This window comes from Tachyglossus aculeatus, chromosome 17 (assembly GCF_015852505.1).
Source record: "Tachyglossus aculeatus isolate mTacAcu1 chromosome 17, mTacAcu1.pri, whole genome shotgun sequence".
NCBI lineage: Eukaryota > Metazoa > Chordata > Mammalia > Monotremata > Tachyglossidae > Tachyglossus > Tachyglossus aculeatus.
Window position 1 is genome coordinate 15,247,972 of NC_052082.1, and position 17,405 is coordinate 15,265,376.

Genomic DNA, 17,405 nt, shown 5'->3' on the forward strand with positions numbered 1-17,405 from the left:
GTGGGCTAGGGTACATTGAGCATCAAATACTTCAGGTAATGCAGAAGGGAAGGAAAACAGAGTGGGGAGATGAGGGGAAAGGTCAGGAAAGGCCTGTCGAAGGAGATGTTATTTGAGTAGGGCACTGAAGATGAGGAGAATGGTGGTCTGTTAGATGTGAAGGGGGAGGGAGTTTCAGGCTAGAGGGAGGATTTTCAACGGACTTCAGGAGGAATCCGCATTTCCCCTTTCCTCCCAGGCTCCTGGAAGAAATCGGTATGTGTTGGGGACAGGAGGAATACACTTACGGATGTTTAAAGAACTTATTTGAGGCCAATCCTAGAGCCTTAATATGTCAGTAGCGGCAATGTCCAAAGTGAGAAAATAGAGTTTTGATGTTTGGGGTGACGTACAGATTGATTGATCCGATGTTTCTGTTTTAGAGACTTTGGAAGTCCCCGCTAAACCTGGCCAGTTGAGCATCCCCCACAGTTTGACTCTCGTGCCAGAGGTGGGTCAGCTCTGCGTGGCCGACCGAGAAAACGGTCGCATTCAATGCTTTAAAAGTGCCACCGGGGAATTCGTCAGGGAGATCAAGCACATGGAATTCGGAGGAAATGTATTTGCCATCTCGTACGTCCCAGGTATCACGTCTTGGGTTTTTTTTTTTTTTAACTTTTGCCCTGCTGTTCTCCATCTTCCAAGTATTAACTGGTCACCTGCCTCTTCCCTCTGTGAGGCCCCAGAGCTCTCTGCCGGCGGCTCGAGAACTCAGGGAAGGCTGTCCAGGGAGATTGTCCAAGCAGCGGGTCCCCCCGGGGTCTCGATGATCCAACCCGAGGCAGCAGCTGGTTCAGTGGGTGGGGCAGCTCCAGGGATGGATGGTTGGGTGGCGCGGGGGCACGTCTAGTCCTAGAACATCTGGGGTTCCCTTTTTCATTGGCATTTGTTAAGCACTTACTATGTTTCAAACACTGTTCTAAGCGCTGGAGTAGGTATAAGTTAATTAGGTCAGACAGTCCTTGTCCCACCTGGGACTCACAGTCTAAGTAGGAGGGAGAACAGGTATTGAATCCTCATTTTAAAGTTGAGGGAACTGAGGCACAGAGAAGTCAAGCGATTTCTTTTAGACTGTGAGCCCACTGTTGGTTAGGGACTGTCTCTATATGTTGCCAATTTGTACTTCCCAAGCGCTTAGTACAGTGCTCTGCACATAGTAAGCGCTCAATAAATACGATTGATGAGGATGATGATGACTTGCTCAAGGCCTCACAGACAGTTGGCGGAGCCAGGATTGGAACCCAGGTCCTCTGACACCCAGGCCCTTGCTCTCTCTACTAGGCCATGCTGCTTCCTGAGGGTAATTCAAACAGCGAGTTCAGGCAGGGGCGAATGCTGACCACAGTGCCCTAGAAGGGCCAACTGGTATAGCCAGGATCGGACCCCGGTTAAGACAGAAAGGTCAACCCAGTGCGGAGGTCGAAAGGCGAGAGGTGTGATTCTGCCCCTCCCCTGCTCCCAAAGTGATTTTAAATCAACTCACTCCCTCTTCCCACCCTTCCTTCCCAGGAGATTATGGGGCTTGACCTGGGGGCTCGTGTGTTCTTTGAGAATAGATGGTCTCCAGTGTAAGTTGTCCAGAACCCTAAACCAAAAGCTAAAGGCAGGAAATTAAAAAGTGAAAAGTCCTCGTATGAACTCTTGTTCCTTTCACTGGGGTCCTGATGTAATAATAATAATAATAATAATAATGATGGCATTTATTAAGCGCCAGGTGGTGGAGCCGGGCCTCCGGGCCTCACGCCACCAGCTTGGCAGGGTTTGTCCGTGGTCGCTAGCAACAAACCCACAGATTCACCTCCTGAAGATTCCCTGCCTGGGAATTCCTTTCTTCAGAGCCAGAAAACTGTCTAGAAAACAATCAGTGAATCGATCAGTTTGCATTTCCGAGCACTGTACTAAGTGCTTGGGAGAGTAATCAGGTTGTCCCACAGGGGGCTCACAGTCTTATTCCCCATTTTACAGTTGAGGTAACTGAGGCCCAGAGAAATTAAGTGGCTTGCCCGAAGTCACACAGCTGACAATTGGCAGAGCCGGGATTTGAACCCCTGACCTCTGACTCCAAAGCCCGAGCTCTTTCCACTGAGCCACGCTGCTTCTCTAGCTCCACTTAGGTTTGAGAAGGTAAAGCTGACAGAAAAACATGAGTTAGGAGAAAGGATCAGGGAAAAAGAAAGTAGAAGAAAAGAAGAAAAAATAGGAAGTGAGAAAGTCATGGAGCACCGAAGGAGAATGCCGCGTCCTTAGCCCTGGGACTTTAGAATTCCCTAGTCTTGCCCAGACTTGTTTAGTAGGGATAGAGGGAATCTAGCTGTTTGACTGTCCTAATAGAGACGGACTCCTCCTTAGGCAGCCCCCAGCCGCCTGTCGGAAATAGCAAAGTCGATTAGCAAAGCCACAGAGAGTGTGGCCGGGCCTTTGCTTTTTCTTGGTTCCTCCATTGGTTCGTTTGCTTGATCACCTGGCAACCTCATTGTCTAAATGGTCCTGGTTTGGGGGGGGTAAGTGGAGTCTATACTGCTGGCCCAGGGTGTAATCGTGTGTGTCCGTGCGTGTGTTTCACTATGTGTGTCATTTTTGCAGGACTGCTCCTGGCAGTAAATGGAAAGCCGGTCTTTGGAGAGGGAAAACCAGTGCAAGGCTTTGTGATGAACTTTTCAGATGGGAGCATTATAGACACTTTCAGTCCAGGACGAAAGGTAGTTCCCAGCTCTTCGCTCAGCTTGATTGTCCCCAGGGGAGGGCCGGTCACGCAGGGCTCGACCCAGCCCGAACCTGCCCGAGAGACAGGGAAGTGGGGGAACATTGGGGATCGGTTCCAGGCAGGACTTGGCTATTTCGCGCGCTAATCTGGTGTAGAAATCACAGTACCCGCGGCACAAAACCATGCAGAATGTCTGTGCAGACTCACATCTAGGCAGCAGAATGAAATCCAGACTAGAGAGGGGAGAGACTGGAGGTCATGAGGTGAGCGAGGAGGCTGAGGCAGTAGTCGAGCTGGAATCAATCAATCAATCAATCAATCGTATTTATTGAGCGCTTACTATGTGCAGAGCACTGTACTAAGCGCTTGGGAAGTACAAATTGGCAACACATAGAGACAGTCCCTACCCAACAGTGGGCTCACAGTCTAAAAGACAGTGGGCTCACAGTCTAATGTCCCTGGAATGTGACCAGGAGGTATTTACTGAGCACTTACTTTGTGCAGAGCACTGTCCTAAACGCTTAGGAGAGTACAATACAAAAGAGTTGGTTGGTACAAACGATGGGCAAGAGCAAATGCTGTGCCCTTGGACTTTACCCCCTTAAGGTTTTGACTGCATTTGGTGCACAGGTGTTGCGAGACTGGAAGCTCATTTTGGACAGGGAATGTGTCTATCGTATCATATTCTCCCAAGCGCTTAGTACAGTGCTCTGCCCACAGTAAGCGCTCAATAAATACGATTGACCGACTGGTGCGGGGACGGGTCCGGGTGCCAGTCGACCCAGCTAACGCCTGCCTTGTCCTTTTGGCAGCACTTTGACATGCCGCACGATATCGTTGCATCCGAAGACGGGCCGGTGTACGTGGGAGATGTCCACGCCAACACCGTCTGGAAGTTTGCCACCACCGAGAGTACGCTACCCCCCGTTCCGTCGTTGGGCTGGTTTCTTTTTGACCTGTCTCCTGGAAGTGTCCCACGTGAAAGCACTCGGGTCTCTGGGGTGACGGCTTTTTCTCAAGCGGGTGTCCCGCCTGCAGCTGAACCCACTAAAGAAAGCCTCCCGCTGCCCGACAATAATAATAATGTTGGTATTTGTTAAGCGCTTACTGTGTGCCAAGCACTGTTCAAAGCGCTGGGGTAATAATAATAAGGGCATTTGTTAAGCGCTTACGAGGTCATCAGGTTGTCCCACGTGGGGCTCACAGTCTTAATCCCCATTTTACAGATGAAGGAACTGAGGCCCAGAGAAGTTAAGCGACTTGCCCGAAGTCACACAACTGACAAGTGGCGGGGCCGGGATAAGAACCACGACTTCTGACTCCAGAGCCCGGGCTCTTTCCACTAAGGCACGCTGACGACAGCAGCGGCCCCTCCCCGATAGTCAGAGGAAGTTCTCGGTGGAAAATGCCTTGCCCAGGACTCTGGTAGCAGAAGCCGCGTTGGATGTTATTCCGGGGTGACGGGGCCTGGAGAGAAAGGAGAGAAAACACTGACGGAGGGGCAAGAGTAATGGAAGGCTAGGATGGTCCTGGACAAGAAATGTTTCGGGGGCTTGTAATCTTTGGGGCTCTATAATCCTTCAGGGATGAGGCCCTCAATAATGTCCTCCTTTAGTGTCCCTAGCTAAGAGGAGGGTGGCCCTTCTGGCCCTCTTGCAGACCCAATTCTCTGCAAACCCACCCAGCCAGGCAGCAGGGGTGGGAAATTGAGGTTCGACAGGGGTGAGAGCCCCAGAGCTTGCACTGCGCCAGGTCGCGACACCCATCCTGGGACCCGAGCTAGTGATGTCCTCTCCGAAGCCCCTCTATAGGGATCTCTGACTGGGCTTTTTGCGGGGAACATTTAACAGTATTTTTTAAGTGTTTACTATGTGCCAAACACTTCTCTAAGTGCTGGGACAGGGAAAAGTTAATTAGATCGAACACAGTCCCTGCCCGTCTGGGGGTTCACAGTCTAAGGAGGAGAGAGAACAGGGATCCCCGTTCTAGAGTTGAGGAAACCGAGGCACAGAGGAAGGGAAGTGACTCGCCCAGGGTCACACAGCAAGCAACGCAGGTCCTCCTGACTCCCAGGCTAGTGCTTTTTCCACTAGGCTACTGTTTGCCAACCAACCCGTGAGCAGCCCTTCCCACGGAGGTGGCGGTGGGGGCGAGGATGAGGGGTGAAATTCCCAAGCGGTCAAACTTGGGTGATCACCGAAACACAATCCCAGGGAAGGCGGAGTTGCTCCAGGGTTTTGGGGTAAGCACCGTGTACCTATGATCCACTGGGATAATCACAAATCCCTTCTATTGTTTCCGGGGGCTTTTTTTGGTATTTGTTAAGCACACACTACGTGCCAGGCATTGTACTAAGCACTAGGGTAGATACAGGCTAGTCAGGTTGGACACAGTCATGTCCCAAGTGGGGCTCACGGTCTCAACCCCCATTTGACAAAGGAGAGAACTGAGGCACAGAGAAGTGAAGTGATTTTCCCAAAGTCACCCAGCGGATAGGTGATGGAGCTGGGATTAAAACTCAGGTCTTCTGACTCCCCCACGCTCTTTCCCCTAGGCCATCCTGCGTCTCAGCTTAGGTGAATTTAAGTCAGGGGCCCCACAGGCATGGGCCATAAGCAAAGGTTGGCATCGGCAGAGGGGAGAGTAGATTGGATCATCGGGTGGAGTGTTGGTCATTGGGCCCAAATAACCTCTCTCGGGGGTGTCCTGTGTTTGCAGAAATGGAGCATCGGTCAGTGAAGAAGGCCGGCATCGAAGTGCTAGAGACGCAAGGTAAGCCTGGCCGGGCAGGACTGTCGCTGCTGTGTTCGTTAGGTTTGAAATTGCCAAACTGTGGCCATGGTAACAGTGGACTCTGGTCCATTTTCACAAGCTTTACGGGCTTCTTCTGCACACGGCTGGCAGAGGGCCCCGCTTTTCGAACAGTGCTTGGCACATAGTACTTAACAAATACCGTAATCATTATGATTTCAGACACGAAAGCGCTGTAATAATGAGCTCAGTCCCTCCGTGCAATGGGCGGTTGTGAGAGCTGGTTGCCTGCCCGGCCGTTGAGAGGAGAGTTAAGCAGTTGGAATGTCTCCTCCTCACCTCTGCTCTCTGCATCCCCCATCCCACCCCTCTCCTGCTTCTGCTGCACCCCACTTTGCCTGATAGAGGAGACGGACCAGGCAAGAATTTCTGTCTCTGTCTGGGTCCTGAGGGCTCTGCCTTGGCTGAACGGAGGCCTGTGGGATTTCATTTCTCTCTTCCTCCATATCCCCGCTTGTTAAATGGAAACGATGATACTAAGCACTTGGGACAGTACAATACAGCAGAGTTGGTAGGCACGTTCCCTGTCTGCAGAGAGCTTAAAGTCTATAGCAGGGAGTGGGAGGGGGCAGGACGGCTTGGGCTGGAGGGGCCTGCTGAATCCTTAAGAAGAAATTCCTTCCTCCCCACCCCTTGTGTTACCATTCCTTACTTAACCGATAGCTGTCATCGACAGCTATGGAATGGCCTCCCTCTGCCCATCCGCCAAGCTCGCTCTCTTCCTCCCTTCAAGGCCCTGCTGAGAGCTCACCTCCTCCAGGAGGCCTTCCCAGACTGAGCCCCTTCCTTCCTCTCCCCCTCGTCCCCCTCTCCATCCCCCCCATCTTACCTCCTTCCCTTCCCCACAGCACCTGTATATATGTATATATGCTTGTACATATTTATTACTCTATTTATTTTACTTGTACATATCTATTCTATTTTATTTTGTTAGCATGTTTGGTTTTGTTCTCCGTCTCCCCCTTTTAGACTGTGAGCCCACTGTTGGGTAGGGACTGTCTCTCTATGTTGCCAATTTGTACTTCCCAAGCGCTTAGTACAGTGCTCTGCACACAGTAAGCGCTCAATAAATACGATTGATGATGATGATGACACTCCCTCCGACAGGGTGGGAGGAAAAGAGTTACAGTAACAACCTCGAATCCTGCCCCTTAAGGGGTCTTCCCTGTCCCGTGCCCTCACTGTCCCCTGTGACCTTCCCTGCTGGGGCCAGTGGGCCGCAGCGGAGAAACCCCAGCCCAGGCGGAGGAGTGTGTGTGTGTGTGTGTGTGTGTGTGTGTGTGTGTGTGTGTGTGTGTGTGTGTGTGTGTGTGTGTGTGTGCGTGTCACAGTGGCATCGGGGGGCCTCCTGCTCCAGAGCAGTGCTGCACCCATCGTTGCCTCCACCCACCCCTCGAGCCAGGGCCGGGGCCAGGCTGGCCCAAGGCGACCGACGGGCTGGACAAAGAGGCAGCTTCCATGACACAGCCTCCCTTTGTCCATCCAACAAGCTGAAAGAGAGCCTGAAGTTTGATACCGGGAAGCCCTGACATCTCGTGTTCCTGTTGTCTTCCTAAACTTTCACTGGCTTTGAATACTACTGATGATGACGATTACCGTTCGTAATAATAATAATAATAATTGTGGGTTCTGTTAATCGCTTACTATGTGCTAAGCCCTGGGGGAGATAAAAATGAATCAGATTAGACCCAGTCTCTGTCCCACTTGGAGGTCCCAGTCCCAGGGGAGGGAGAACAGGTATCTCATCCCAAAAGAGCACGGGCTTGGGACTCAGAGGAGAGTTTTGTTCTCTGCCTCCCCCTTTTCGACTGTGAGCCCGCTGTTGGGTAGGGACTGTCTCTATATGTTGCCAACTTGGACTTCCCAAGCGCTTAGTACAGTGCTCTGCACACAGTAAGTGCTCAATAAATGCATTTGTTAAGGGCTTACTATGTGCGAAGCACCTCTCTAAGCGCTGAGGTGGCTACAAGGTGATCAGGTTGTCCCACTTGGCGCTCACAGTCTTAATCCCCATTTGCCAGATGAGGTAACGGAGGCACAGAGAAGTGAAGTGACTTGCCTAAAGCCACCCAGCTGACAAGCGGCGGAGCCAGGATTAGAACCCATGACCTCTGACTCCCAAGCCTGTGCTCTTTCCACTGAGCCACGCTCCTTCTCTATGCCACCTCCACCACTTCTCTGCTGTGTGACCGTGGGAAAGTCGCTTAACTTCTCTGTGCCTCAGTTCCCTCATCTGTAAAACGGGGATTAAGACTGTGAGCCCCACATGGGATAACCAGATTTACCTTGTATCTACTCCAGTGCTTAGAACAGTGCTTGGCACATAGTAAGCGCTTAACAAATACCATAATTATTATTCTTTAAAGATGAGGAAACTGAGGGACAGAGAAGTTAAGCGACATGCCCACAGCAGGCAAGTGGCAGAGCAGAGATGAGTACTCAGGTCTTCTGAGTCCCAGGCCCATGCTCTGCCCAATAGGCAACCCTACAATTCATTGCCTCAGGGCATCGACAGAACCAACTTGTACTTCCCAAGCACTTAGTACAGTGCTCTGCACACAGTAAGTGCTCAATAAATACGACTGAATGAATGAATAAATGAAAACTTCCTCAGCTGAGGCTCTAGGCTGAGGCTCCCTTGCGCTTGACTCTTCCACCGTGACCCATTCACGAATCAAGCCTTACCCCCTGCCCAAAATGCCCTCCCTACTCAGCTTTGCCAAACATCCCACCCCACCGCACATACAGCGCACCTAAGGAGTCTTTCCCCATAGGAGAAAGTCTTCAATTGAGTTCAATCAATCAATCAATCAATCGTATTTATTGAGCGCTTACTGTGTGCAGAGCACTGTACTAAGCGCTTGGGAAGTACAAGTTGGCAACATATAGGGACAGTTCCTACCCAACAGTGGGCTCACAGTCTAAAAGGGGGAGACAGACAACAAAACCAAACATACTAACAAAACAAAATAAATAGAATAGATATGTACAAGTAAAATAAATAAATAGAGTAATAAATATGTACAAACATATATACATATATACAGGTGCTGTGGGGAAGGGAAGGAGGTAAGATGGGGGGATGGAGAGGGGGAGGAGGGGGAGAGGAAGGAAGGGGCTCAGTCTGGGAAGGCCTCCTGGAGGAGGTGAGCTCTCAGCAGGGCCTTGAAGGGAGGAAGAGAGCTAGCTTGGCGGATGGGCAGAGGGAGGGAGGGCATTCCAGACCCGGGGGATGACATGGTCGATGGCGGGACAGGTGAGAACGAGTTCACAATATATACCATACCAAATGGTGTTTGGAAACTTTTTTTTTTTGATTTGTTAAGAACTTACTATGTGCCAGGCATTGTACTAAGCGCTCGGGTAGATACAAGGTTATCAGGTTGGTCAAAGTCCCTTTCCCACGTTGGGCGCCCAGTCTTATTCCTCATTTTATAGCTGAGGCACAGAGAAGCTTGCCCAAGGTCACCCAGCAGACAAATGGCAGAGCAGGGATTAGAACCCAGGTCCTTTGGACTTCCAACTTCCAGGCCTGTGCTCTATCCACTAGGCCAAGCTGCTTCTCTGCCATTCATCAGCTTATCTCCATCATCATCAGTGGTATTTATTGAGCACTTTCTGTGTGCGGAGCACTGTCAAGTCAGGTCCTCTTGTCTCTCAGGCCCGGGCTGTTTCTACAAGGGCATGCTACCCCTGACCCCAGATTCCAGGAGGGAAAATCCACGTCTGTTTTAGTTCCTTTGCAAAATAGTCCTCGGGTGGATCCCGGGTTTGGTAGCACTAACCTGCCTTGCAGTTTTTTATGGGGTGAGTGAAATTCCTTGTATTTGGAGCCCAGCTTATGGCGTGGTCCTGACCGCTGCATCTCAAAAAACTCCCCTTTCATTAGTAACACTGCCCCAGGGGATGAGGCTGTCAGGAATTTGGAGTCAGAGAGGAAAGAGGGAGTCAGCAGGATTTTCCCCATCCGCCACATTTGCAGCGGGGATGGAAAGGGGAGGAAAGTTTCAGCGGCGCCGTGACCAAAACCTGCCGGTCTCAGCTCCACAACATTGCCAAGATCCGCCCTTTCCTCTCCATCCCAACTGCTACCCTGCTCATTCAAGCTCTCATCCTATCCCGTCTGGACTACTGCATCAGCCTTCTCTCTGATCTCCCATCCTCGTGTCTCTCTCCACTTCAATCCATACTTCATGCTGCTGCCCGGATTATCTTTGTCCAGAAACGCTCTGGGCATATTACTCCCCTCCTCAAAAATCTCCAGTGGCTACCAATCAATCTGCGCATCAGGCAGAAACTCCTCACCCTGGGCTTCAAGGCTGTCCATCACCTCGCCCCCTCCTACCTCACCTCCCTTCTCTCCTTCTCCAGCCCAGCCCGCACCCTCCGCTCCTCCACCGCTGATCTCCTCACCGTACCTCGCTCTCGCCTGTCCCGCCATCGACCCCCGGCCCACGTCTTCCCCTGGGCCTGGAATGCCCTCCCTCCCTCTGCCCATCCGCCAAGCTAGCTCTCTTCCTCCCTTCAAGGCCCTGCTGAGAGCTCACCTCCTCCAGGAGGCTTTCCCAGACTGAGCCCCTTCCTTCCTCTCCCCCTCGTCCCCCTCTCCATCCCCATCTTACCTCCTTCCCTTCCCCACAGCACCTGTATATATGTATATATGTTTGTACATATTTTTTTTACTCTATTTATTTATTTATTTTATTTGTACATATCTATTCTATTTATTTTATTTTGTTAGTATGTTTGGTTTTGTTCTCTGTCTCCCCCTTTTAGACTGTGAGCCCACTGTTGGGTAGGGACTGTCTCTATATGTTGCCAATTTGTACTTCCCAAGCGCTTAGTACAGTGCTCGGCACATAGTAAGCGCTCAATAAATACGATTGATGATGATGATGAGTTACGATCAAAATGACTGAAGCCGGCGAGTCTCTAGATCGATCAATCAGTCAATCGTATTTATTGAGCGCTTACTGTGTGCAGAGCACTGTACTAAGCGCTTGGGAAGTACAAATTGGCAACATATAGAGACAGTCCCTACCCAACAGTGGGCTCACAGTTGGGGGTGTGGAAGCTGAAGCAGCACTGCCTGGGAGGAGGAGGAGGAGGAGGACCTGGGTTCTAAAGCCAGCTCCGCCACTTGTCTCCTGGGTGACTTGGGCAAGTCACTTTATTTCTGTGCCTCAATTCCCTCATCTGCAAAATGGGGGTTCAATCAATCAAATTTATTGAGCCCTCAATGTGTGCAAAGCACTGTACTAAGCACGTGGGAGAGTATAACATAGCAGAGTTGGTAGAAGCACTCCCTGCCCACAACGAATTTACAGTCTAGAAGGTTTCAATTCCTGTTCTCAATCAATCAATCAATCAATCGTATTTATTGAGCGCTTACTGTGTGCAGAGCACTGTACTAAGCGCTTGGGAAGTACAAGTTGGCAACATATAGAGACAGTCCCTACCCAACAGTGGGCTCACAGTCTGGGGTGTGGAAGCTGAAGCAGTACGGCCTGGAAGGAGGAGGAGGAGGAGGAGGAGGAGGACCTGGGCTCTAAAGCCAGCCCCGCCACTTGTCTCCTGGGTGATTTGGGCAAGTCACTTTACTTCTGTGCCTCAATTCCCTCATCTGCAAAATGGGGGTTCAATCAATCGAATTTATTGAGCCCTCAGTGTGTGCAGAGCACTGTACTAAGCACGTGGGAGAGTATAATATAGCAGAGTTGGTAGAAGCACTCCCTGCCCACAACGAACTTACAGTCTAGAAGGTTTCAATTCCTGTTCTCAATCAATCAGTCGTATTTATTGAGCGCTTACTGTGTGCAGAGCACTGTACTAAGCGCTTGGGAAGTACAAGTTGGCAACATATAGAGACAGTCCCTACCCAACAGTGAGCTCACAGTCTAAAAATTCTCCCTCCTGCTTGGACTGTGAGCCCCACGTAGGACCTGATTATCCTGAATTTACCCCAGCACTTAGTACAGTGCTTGTCACAGAGGAAGCACCTAACATTCATTCGCTCATTCAGTCGTATTAATTGAGTGCTTACTGTGTGCAGACACTGTACTAAGCGCTTGGCAAGTACAATTCGGCAACAGAGAAAATCCCTACCCAACAACAGACTCACAGTCTAGAAGTCTAGTCTAACAAAAACCACGATTATCATTATTGGTATTGAAATAGCCGAGGCATGATTTCTCTCTGGTCTCTTGGAAGAAGCAGAAACAGTGGCTGAAACGAGGGTGAAGACCAAGCCAGCCCCGCCAGAGATGCTAAAGATGCAGGAGAAACAGAAGTTGATCAAGAAAACCAACTCGGGCGTCTCCTTTCTCCTGATTACCGCCCTGCTCGCCGTCCCCATCGTTGTCCTGCTGGCCATCGCTGCATTCATCCGCTGGAAGAAGTGCCATCACTATGGAGGTACGGCCAGTGGAACTGCTTAGAACAGTGCTTTGCACATAGTAAGCGCTTCATAAATGCCATCATTAACCGAGGGAGTTAGCTCTCGTGCCCTAGTCAGGGCTGTTCCCGGGCCTCGGAAATGAGGATTTGGGGTGTTGGGGGGGTCTCTGGGATGTGTCTTCGTGGAACTCGGTTCTTTGGAAAGCCTGAGAACACCTGCCCTCCCCCCAGTAGACAATTCATAATCCAGCATCTCCCCTCGAGAAGCTTTGGAGCTTTCCCAAAAAGCATTCCCTTGCTCCTGTCTACAGAACTTACAATTTAGTAGAAGTTTGTCATCATCATCAGTGGAATTAATCTTTCCTTTTTTTTTTGGTATTTAAGCACTTAGTATGTGCCAGGCATTGTTATTCATTCATTCATTCAATCCTGTTTATTGAGCGCTTACTGAGTGCAGAGTTAATTTTTTCTCTTTTTTTGGTATTTAAGCATTTAGTATGTGCCTGGCACTGTATTCATTCATTCATTCAAACGTATTTATTGCGCGCTTACTGTGTGCAGAGAGCACTGCACTAAGCAACTGGGAAAGTACAGTACAACAATAAACAGGGAAGCAGCGTGGCTCAGTGGAAAGAGCCCGGGCTTTGGAGTCAGAGGTCAGGGGTTCAAATCCCGGCTCCGCCACTTGTCAGCTGTGTGACTTTGGGCAAGTCACTTTATTTATTTATTTATTTATTTTACTTGTACATATCTATTCTATTTATTTTATTTTGTTAGTATGTTTGGTTTTGTTCTCCGTCTCCCCCTTTTAGACTGTGAGCCCACTGTTGGGTAGGGACTGTCTCTATATGTTGCCAATTTGTACTTCCCAAGCGCTTAGTACAGTGCTCTGCACATAGTAAGCACTCAATAAATACGATTGATGATGAAGTCACTTAACTTCTCTGGGCCTCAGTTCCCTCATCTGTAAAATGGGGATTAAGCCTGTGAGCCCCACGTGGGACGACCTGATTACCTTGTATCTACCCCAGCGCTTAGAACAGTGCTTGGCACATAGTAAGCGCTTAACAAATACCAACATTATTATTATCATTATTATTATTATTAAACAGACTGAAGCGCCGGGGTAGATACAGCTTATCAGGTTGGAAAGAACCCCTGTCCCACATGGGGCTCACAGTTGTAATCCCCATTTTACAGATGAGGGAACTGAAGCACAGAGAAGTAAAGTGATTTGCCCACGGTCACACAGCAGACAAGTGGCAGAGCCAGGATTAGAATCCAGGTTCTTCTGACTCTTAGGCCTGTGTTCTATGCTGATTCTCTAGCATTTACTGAATGCCTACTGTGTGCACAGCGTTGTACTATCGTATACAACAGAGTTGTATAATTCAACAGAGTTGGTAGGCAAGTCCCGTGCCTACAATGAACTTACAGTCTAAAAGGTTAAGACTGTGAGCCCCACGTGTGACTGGGGCTCTATCATCATCAATCATCAATCGTATTTATTGAGCGCTTACTGTGTGCAGACCACTGTACTAAGCGCTTGGGAAGTACAAATTGGCAACATATAGAGACAGTCCCTACCCAACAGTGGGCTCACAGTCTAAAAGGGGGAGACAAAACCAAACATACTACAAAATAGAATAGATATGTGCAAGTAAAATAAATAAATAGAGTAATAAATATGTACAAACATATATACATATATACAGGATATATATGTATATAGGATATGTATATAGGATATACATATATACATATATCCAACCTGATTAGCTTGTACCTGCCCCCTCATACCCCCCCCCACCCAGTGTTTAGTACAGTGCCTGGCACAGAGTAAGCATTTAACAAATACCACAATTATTATTAGTTTTCCTTACTTGTCCCAAGAACCAACGTGGGTTTCCCTGGGTCACTCATCTTTTAGCCTCCATTAAGAGGGGCTTCCCCCAAGTGCTCTCTCTCTTGGTGTCTCTCTTGAGGAAACTGGGCAAACTTGATGAATTTTGATCAAGCAATGAATCAAACAGTCAATGGTATTTATTGAGCGCCTGCTGGGCGCAGAGCATTGTGCTAAGCATTTGGGAAAGTACAATACAACAGAATCGGTAGCGCTCGAGGAGCTTACTGTTTACAGGGGGAGACAGACGAGAAAATAGATTACAGATAGGGGAAATAGTAGAACCTGCTGCCTCACTCACAGATTGGGGTCTCCTGGGCAGCTCCCGGTTGGCGGGGACTGAGAATTGGGCCCCAGCGACCATCGGTTCATTCCACTTTTACTTGCTTGTGGGTGACTTCAAGGACGGGTTGATTAATTAGGGAGCACTTTAGGAGACCGTGGCTCTGAGTGGAAACCGGCCTCACAAGTTCAGGACGTGCGTTGGACCGAGGATGAAATGTTTCCTTTCTTTCCAGCAGACTCTGATCACAAACCTGACTCAAGCTCAGGAAGAATCCTGGGAAGACTGAGAGGTATGTTTGGGACCTCGTGGGGAGCGATTTCCTGGGGTTTTTCATTCCAACCAAAGTCAGCATAGAAGCCCGTGTCTTTGACGACGAGATCATGAGTAGGGCTAGTACTGGGTCAGAGACCCATGGTCCACCCATCATCATCATCATCAATCGTATTTATTGAGCGCTTACTGTGTGCAGAGCACTGGACTAAGCGCTTGGGAAGTACAAATTGGCAACATATAGAGACAGTCCCTACCCAACAGTGGGCTCACAGTCTAAAAGGGGGAGACAGAGAACAAAACCAAACATACTAACAAAATAGCCCGCTATGGGAAGCGTGGCTGACCCATGTGATTATTGCCCTCCTGGACATCCTTCCCGTGGCTAAGACTGGAATCATCTCACACCCCCAGTTTAGTATTATGCATCCTTAATCTTCCTTCCAGGAATTTATTATGGAATACCCATCCCTAAATTTATCCAAACTCCTCTTGAACCTTCATGATCATCAGAATTTACTGAGCACGTTCTCTGTGTAGAGGACTGTACTAGGCCCTCGAAAGAGCACAATTTAAGACAAAGACATTGAGTCCTACCTCAAGGAGCTTGCAGTCTTAGAGGAAAGAACTCAATCTCATCTATCTCACGGCTTGCCCTCTGTCCCCATCCTCTCTCTGACCTGGAGCTCCCTCCCCGTACATGATACCCATCCCTAAATTTATCCAAACTCCTCTTGAACCTTCATGATCATCAGAATTTACTGAGCACATTCTCTGTGTAGAGGACTGTACTAGGCCCTCGAGAGAGCACAATTTAAGACAAAGACATTGAGTCCTACCTCAAGGAGCTTGCAGTCTTAGAGGAAAGAACTCAATCTCATCTATCTCACGGCTTGTCCTCTGTCCCCATCCTCTCTCTGATCTGGAACTCCCTCCCCATACATGGCCAACAAATCACCACTCTCCCCATCCCCAAGTCATACTAAAATCACATCTCTTCCAAGAGGCCTTTCCCAACTAATCCCTCCTTTCCCCTGTTCCCTCCCCTTTGTGCGTCACCTATGCACTTGGAGCTGTACCCTATAGAGACTTGAGAAGCACTGTGGCTCAGCCGAAGGAGCCCGGGCTTTGGAGTCAGAGGTCAGGGGTTCAAATCCCAGCTCCGCCAATTGTCAGCTGTGTGACTTTGGGCAAGCCACTTAACTTCTTTGTGCCTCAGTTCCCCTCATCTGTAAAATGGGGATTAAGACTGTGAGCCCCCTGTGGTACAACCTGATCACCTTGTATCCCCCCTGCTCTTAGAACAGTGCTTTGCACATAGTAAGTGCTTAACAAATACCATTATTATTATTGATATTCACCCCACTCTCAGCCCTGTAGCACTTAAGTACAAACCTGCAGTTTATTTCAATATCTGTCTCCCCATTAGACTGCACACTCCTGGTGGTCAGGATGATGGTTTAGGATGGGTGGGAAGCATTGTGGCCTAGTGGATAAAGCATGGGCCTAAGAGTCAGAAGGACCTCGGTTCTAACCGCTTCACTTCTCTGAGCCTCAGTTACCTCATCTGTAAAATGGGGATTGAGACTGTGAGCCCCACGTGGGACAGGGACCATGTCCAACCTGATTACCTTCTATCTATCCCAAAGCTTAGAACAGTGCTTGGCACAAAGTAAGCGCTTAACAAACACCACAGTGATTAACAGTAATAAGTGGGGAGGGTCCCTTGTCAGCTGTGTGACTTCGGGCAAGTCGCTTAACTTCTCTGTGCCTTAGTTACCTCATCTGTAAAATGGGGATTAAGACTGTGAGCCCCACGTGGGACAAACTGATTACCCTGTATCTATCCCAGCGCTTTGAACAGTGCTTGGCACATAGTGAGTGCTTAACAAATACCATCATTGCTATAAGAATTAAGGGGAGGAGAAGGAAAACAAATAAACAGCAGGAAAGAAGGGGAGAAATAAGAGGGCACTTGGGACTGCCTCTTTTTAGTTGCACTCTCCCCACCCTTGCATATTAATTAACTCTCCCCACCCCTGCCATTTTGTCAAACTTCTTCTCCTCCTTCTACCATACCCCTTGGCAAACTTAGCCCACTGTTGGGTAGGGACTGTCTCTATACGTTGCCAACTTGTACTTCCCAAGCGCTTAGTACAGTGCTCTGCACACAGTAAGTGCTCAATAAATACGATTGATTGATTAATGAGTTAAGCCCACCCAACCCCCCTGCTCTATTATTAGGGTCTCATCTTTCTCTCTCCCCTGCCCAGGGTGGTCATCATTATTTACAATTAAGTGGTAGAGAAAATAACCTTTTATTTCCACCTCAAAATTGGGGGCAGGGCAATTATGTGAGTATATAGCTCTTGCTGTGAACCTGCCACCTTCAAGCTGTGACGAATGTCCCTCCCCCTGATGGCGTGGGATTTGGGGAACAAAAAATGTGTCCTGTTCATCCTGCCCCCACCCTCCATAATTCTCTAAATCTCAGTCACCTCCTCTCTAAGCCTGCATCTCTACAGACTGAAGAGTCCTCCCCCTTTCAGTCTTTCCTCACATGGAAGCTTCCCCATTTCCCGGTCATCTCGGTTGCCCTTTCGGTCCCTTCTCCAGCTATGTTCCGCCCTATTCTGCACATGGTGTTTCAGTGCAGGTGAATTGTGGGTTTGTATAATAGCAAAACTGTCCTGTTTTTCTTTTTTCTCCCCTCCCTGGTGTTGCCCCATCTTTGGCTGCCCCGTTAGGTGCTGCGGCCCATTGAAAGGGCCAACGGACAGTTCCCAGTTTGCGCTTTAAAATGATTAAACTCCCAGGATGAGAGGTTCTCTTTTCCCAGTGCCGTTTGGCTAACTGTGAGGCTCCATGAGATTGAATTCTTGGCCCTGCCTCTCCGTGGTTCCATCTGTCTCCTGGGGATTTTCCACTCGGATCCTGGCAGGGCCATCGGTTAACAAGGTTAAACTTGCCACAAGTCACTGGCAGGAAGAGTTGAT

General features: G+C 49.3%; 1 protein-coding gene across 10 annotated transcripts in view; it reads left to right on the forward strand.

Annotated features, from left to right (window-relative positions):
• Positions 1-17,405, forward strand: part of PAM (peptidylglycine alpha-amidating monooxygenase) — a 210,373-nt gene that overhangs the window by 191,215 nt on the left and 1,753 nt on the right. For 2 of the 10 annotated variants that reach the window (XM_038758978.1, XM_038758984.1), the window contains 6 exons: positions 423-623; positions 2,623-2,738; positions 3,556-3,655; positions 5,462-5,515; positions 11,765-11,968; positions 14,372-14,428. In XM_038758978.1, the coding sequence (XP_038614906.1) occupies positions 423-623; positions 2,623-2,738; positions 3,556-3,655; positions 5,462-5,515; positions 11,765-11,968; positions 14,372-14,428 (732 nt within the window). The remainder of the gene's footprint in view (positions 1-422; positions 624-2,622; positions 2,739-3,555; positions 3,656-5,461; positions 5,516-11,764; positions 11,969-14,371; positions 14,429-17,405) is intronic. The other 8 variants (XM_038758979.1, XM_038758985.1, XM_038758980.1 and 5 more) reach the window with 5 other exon arrangements.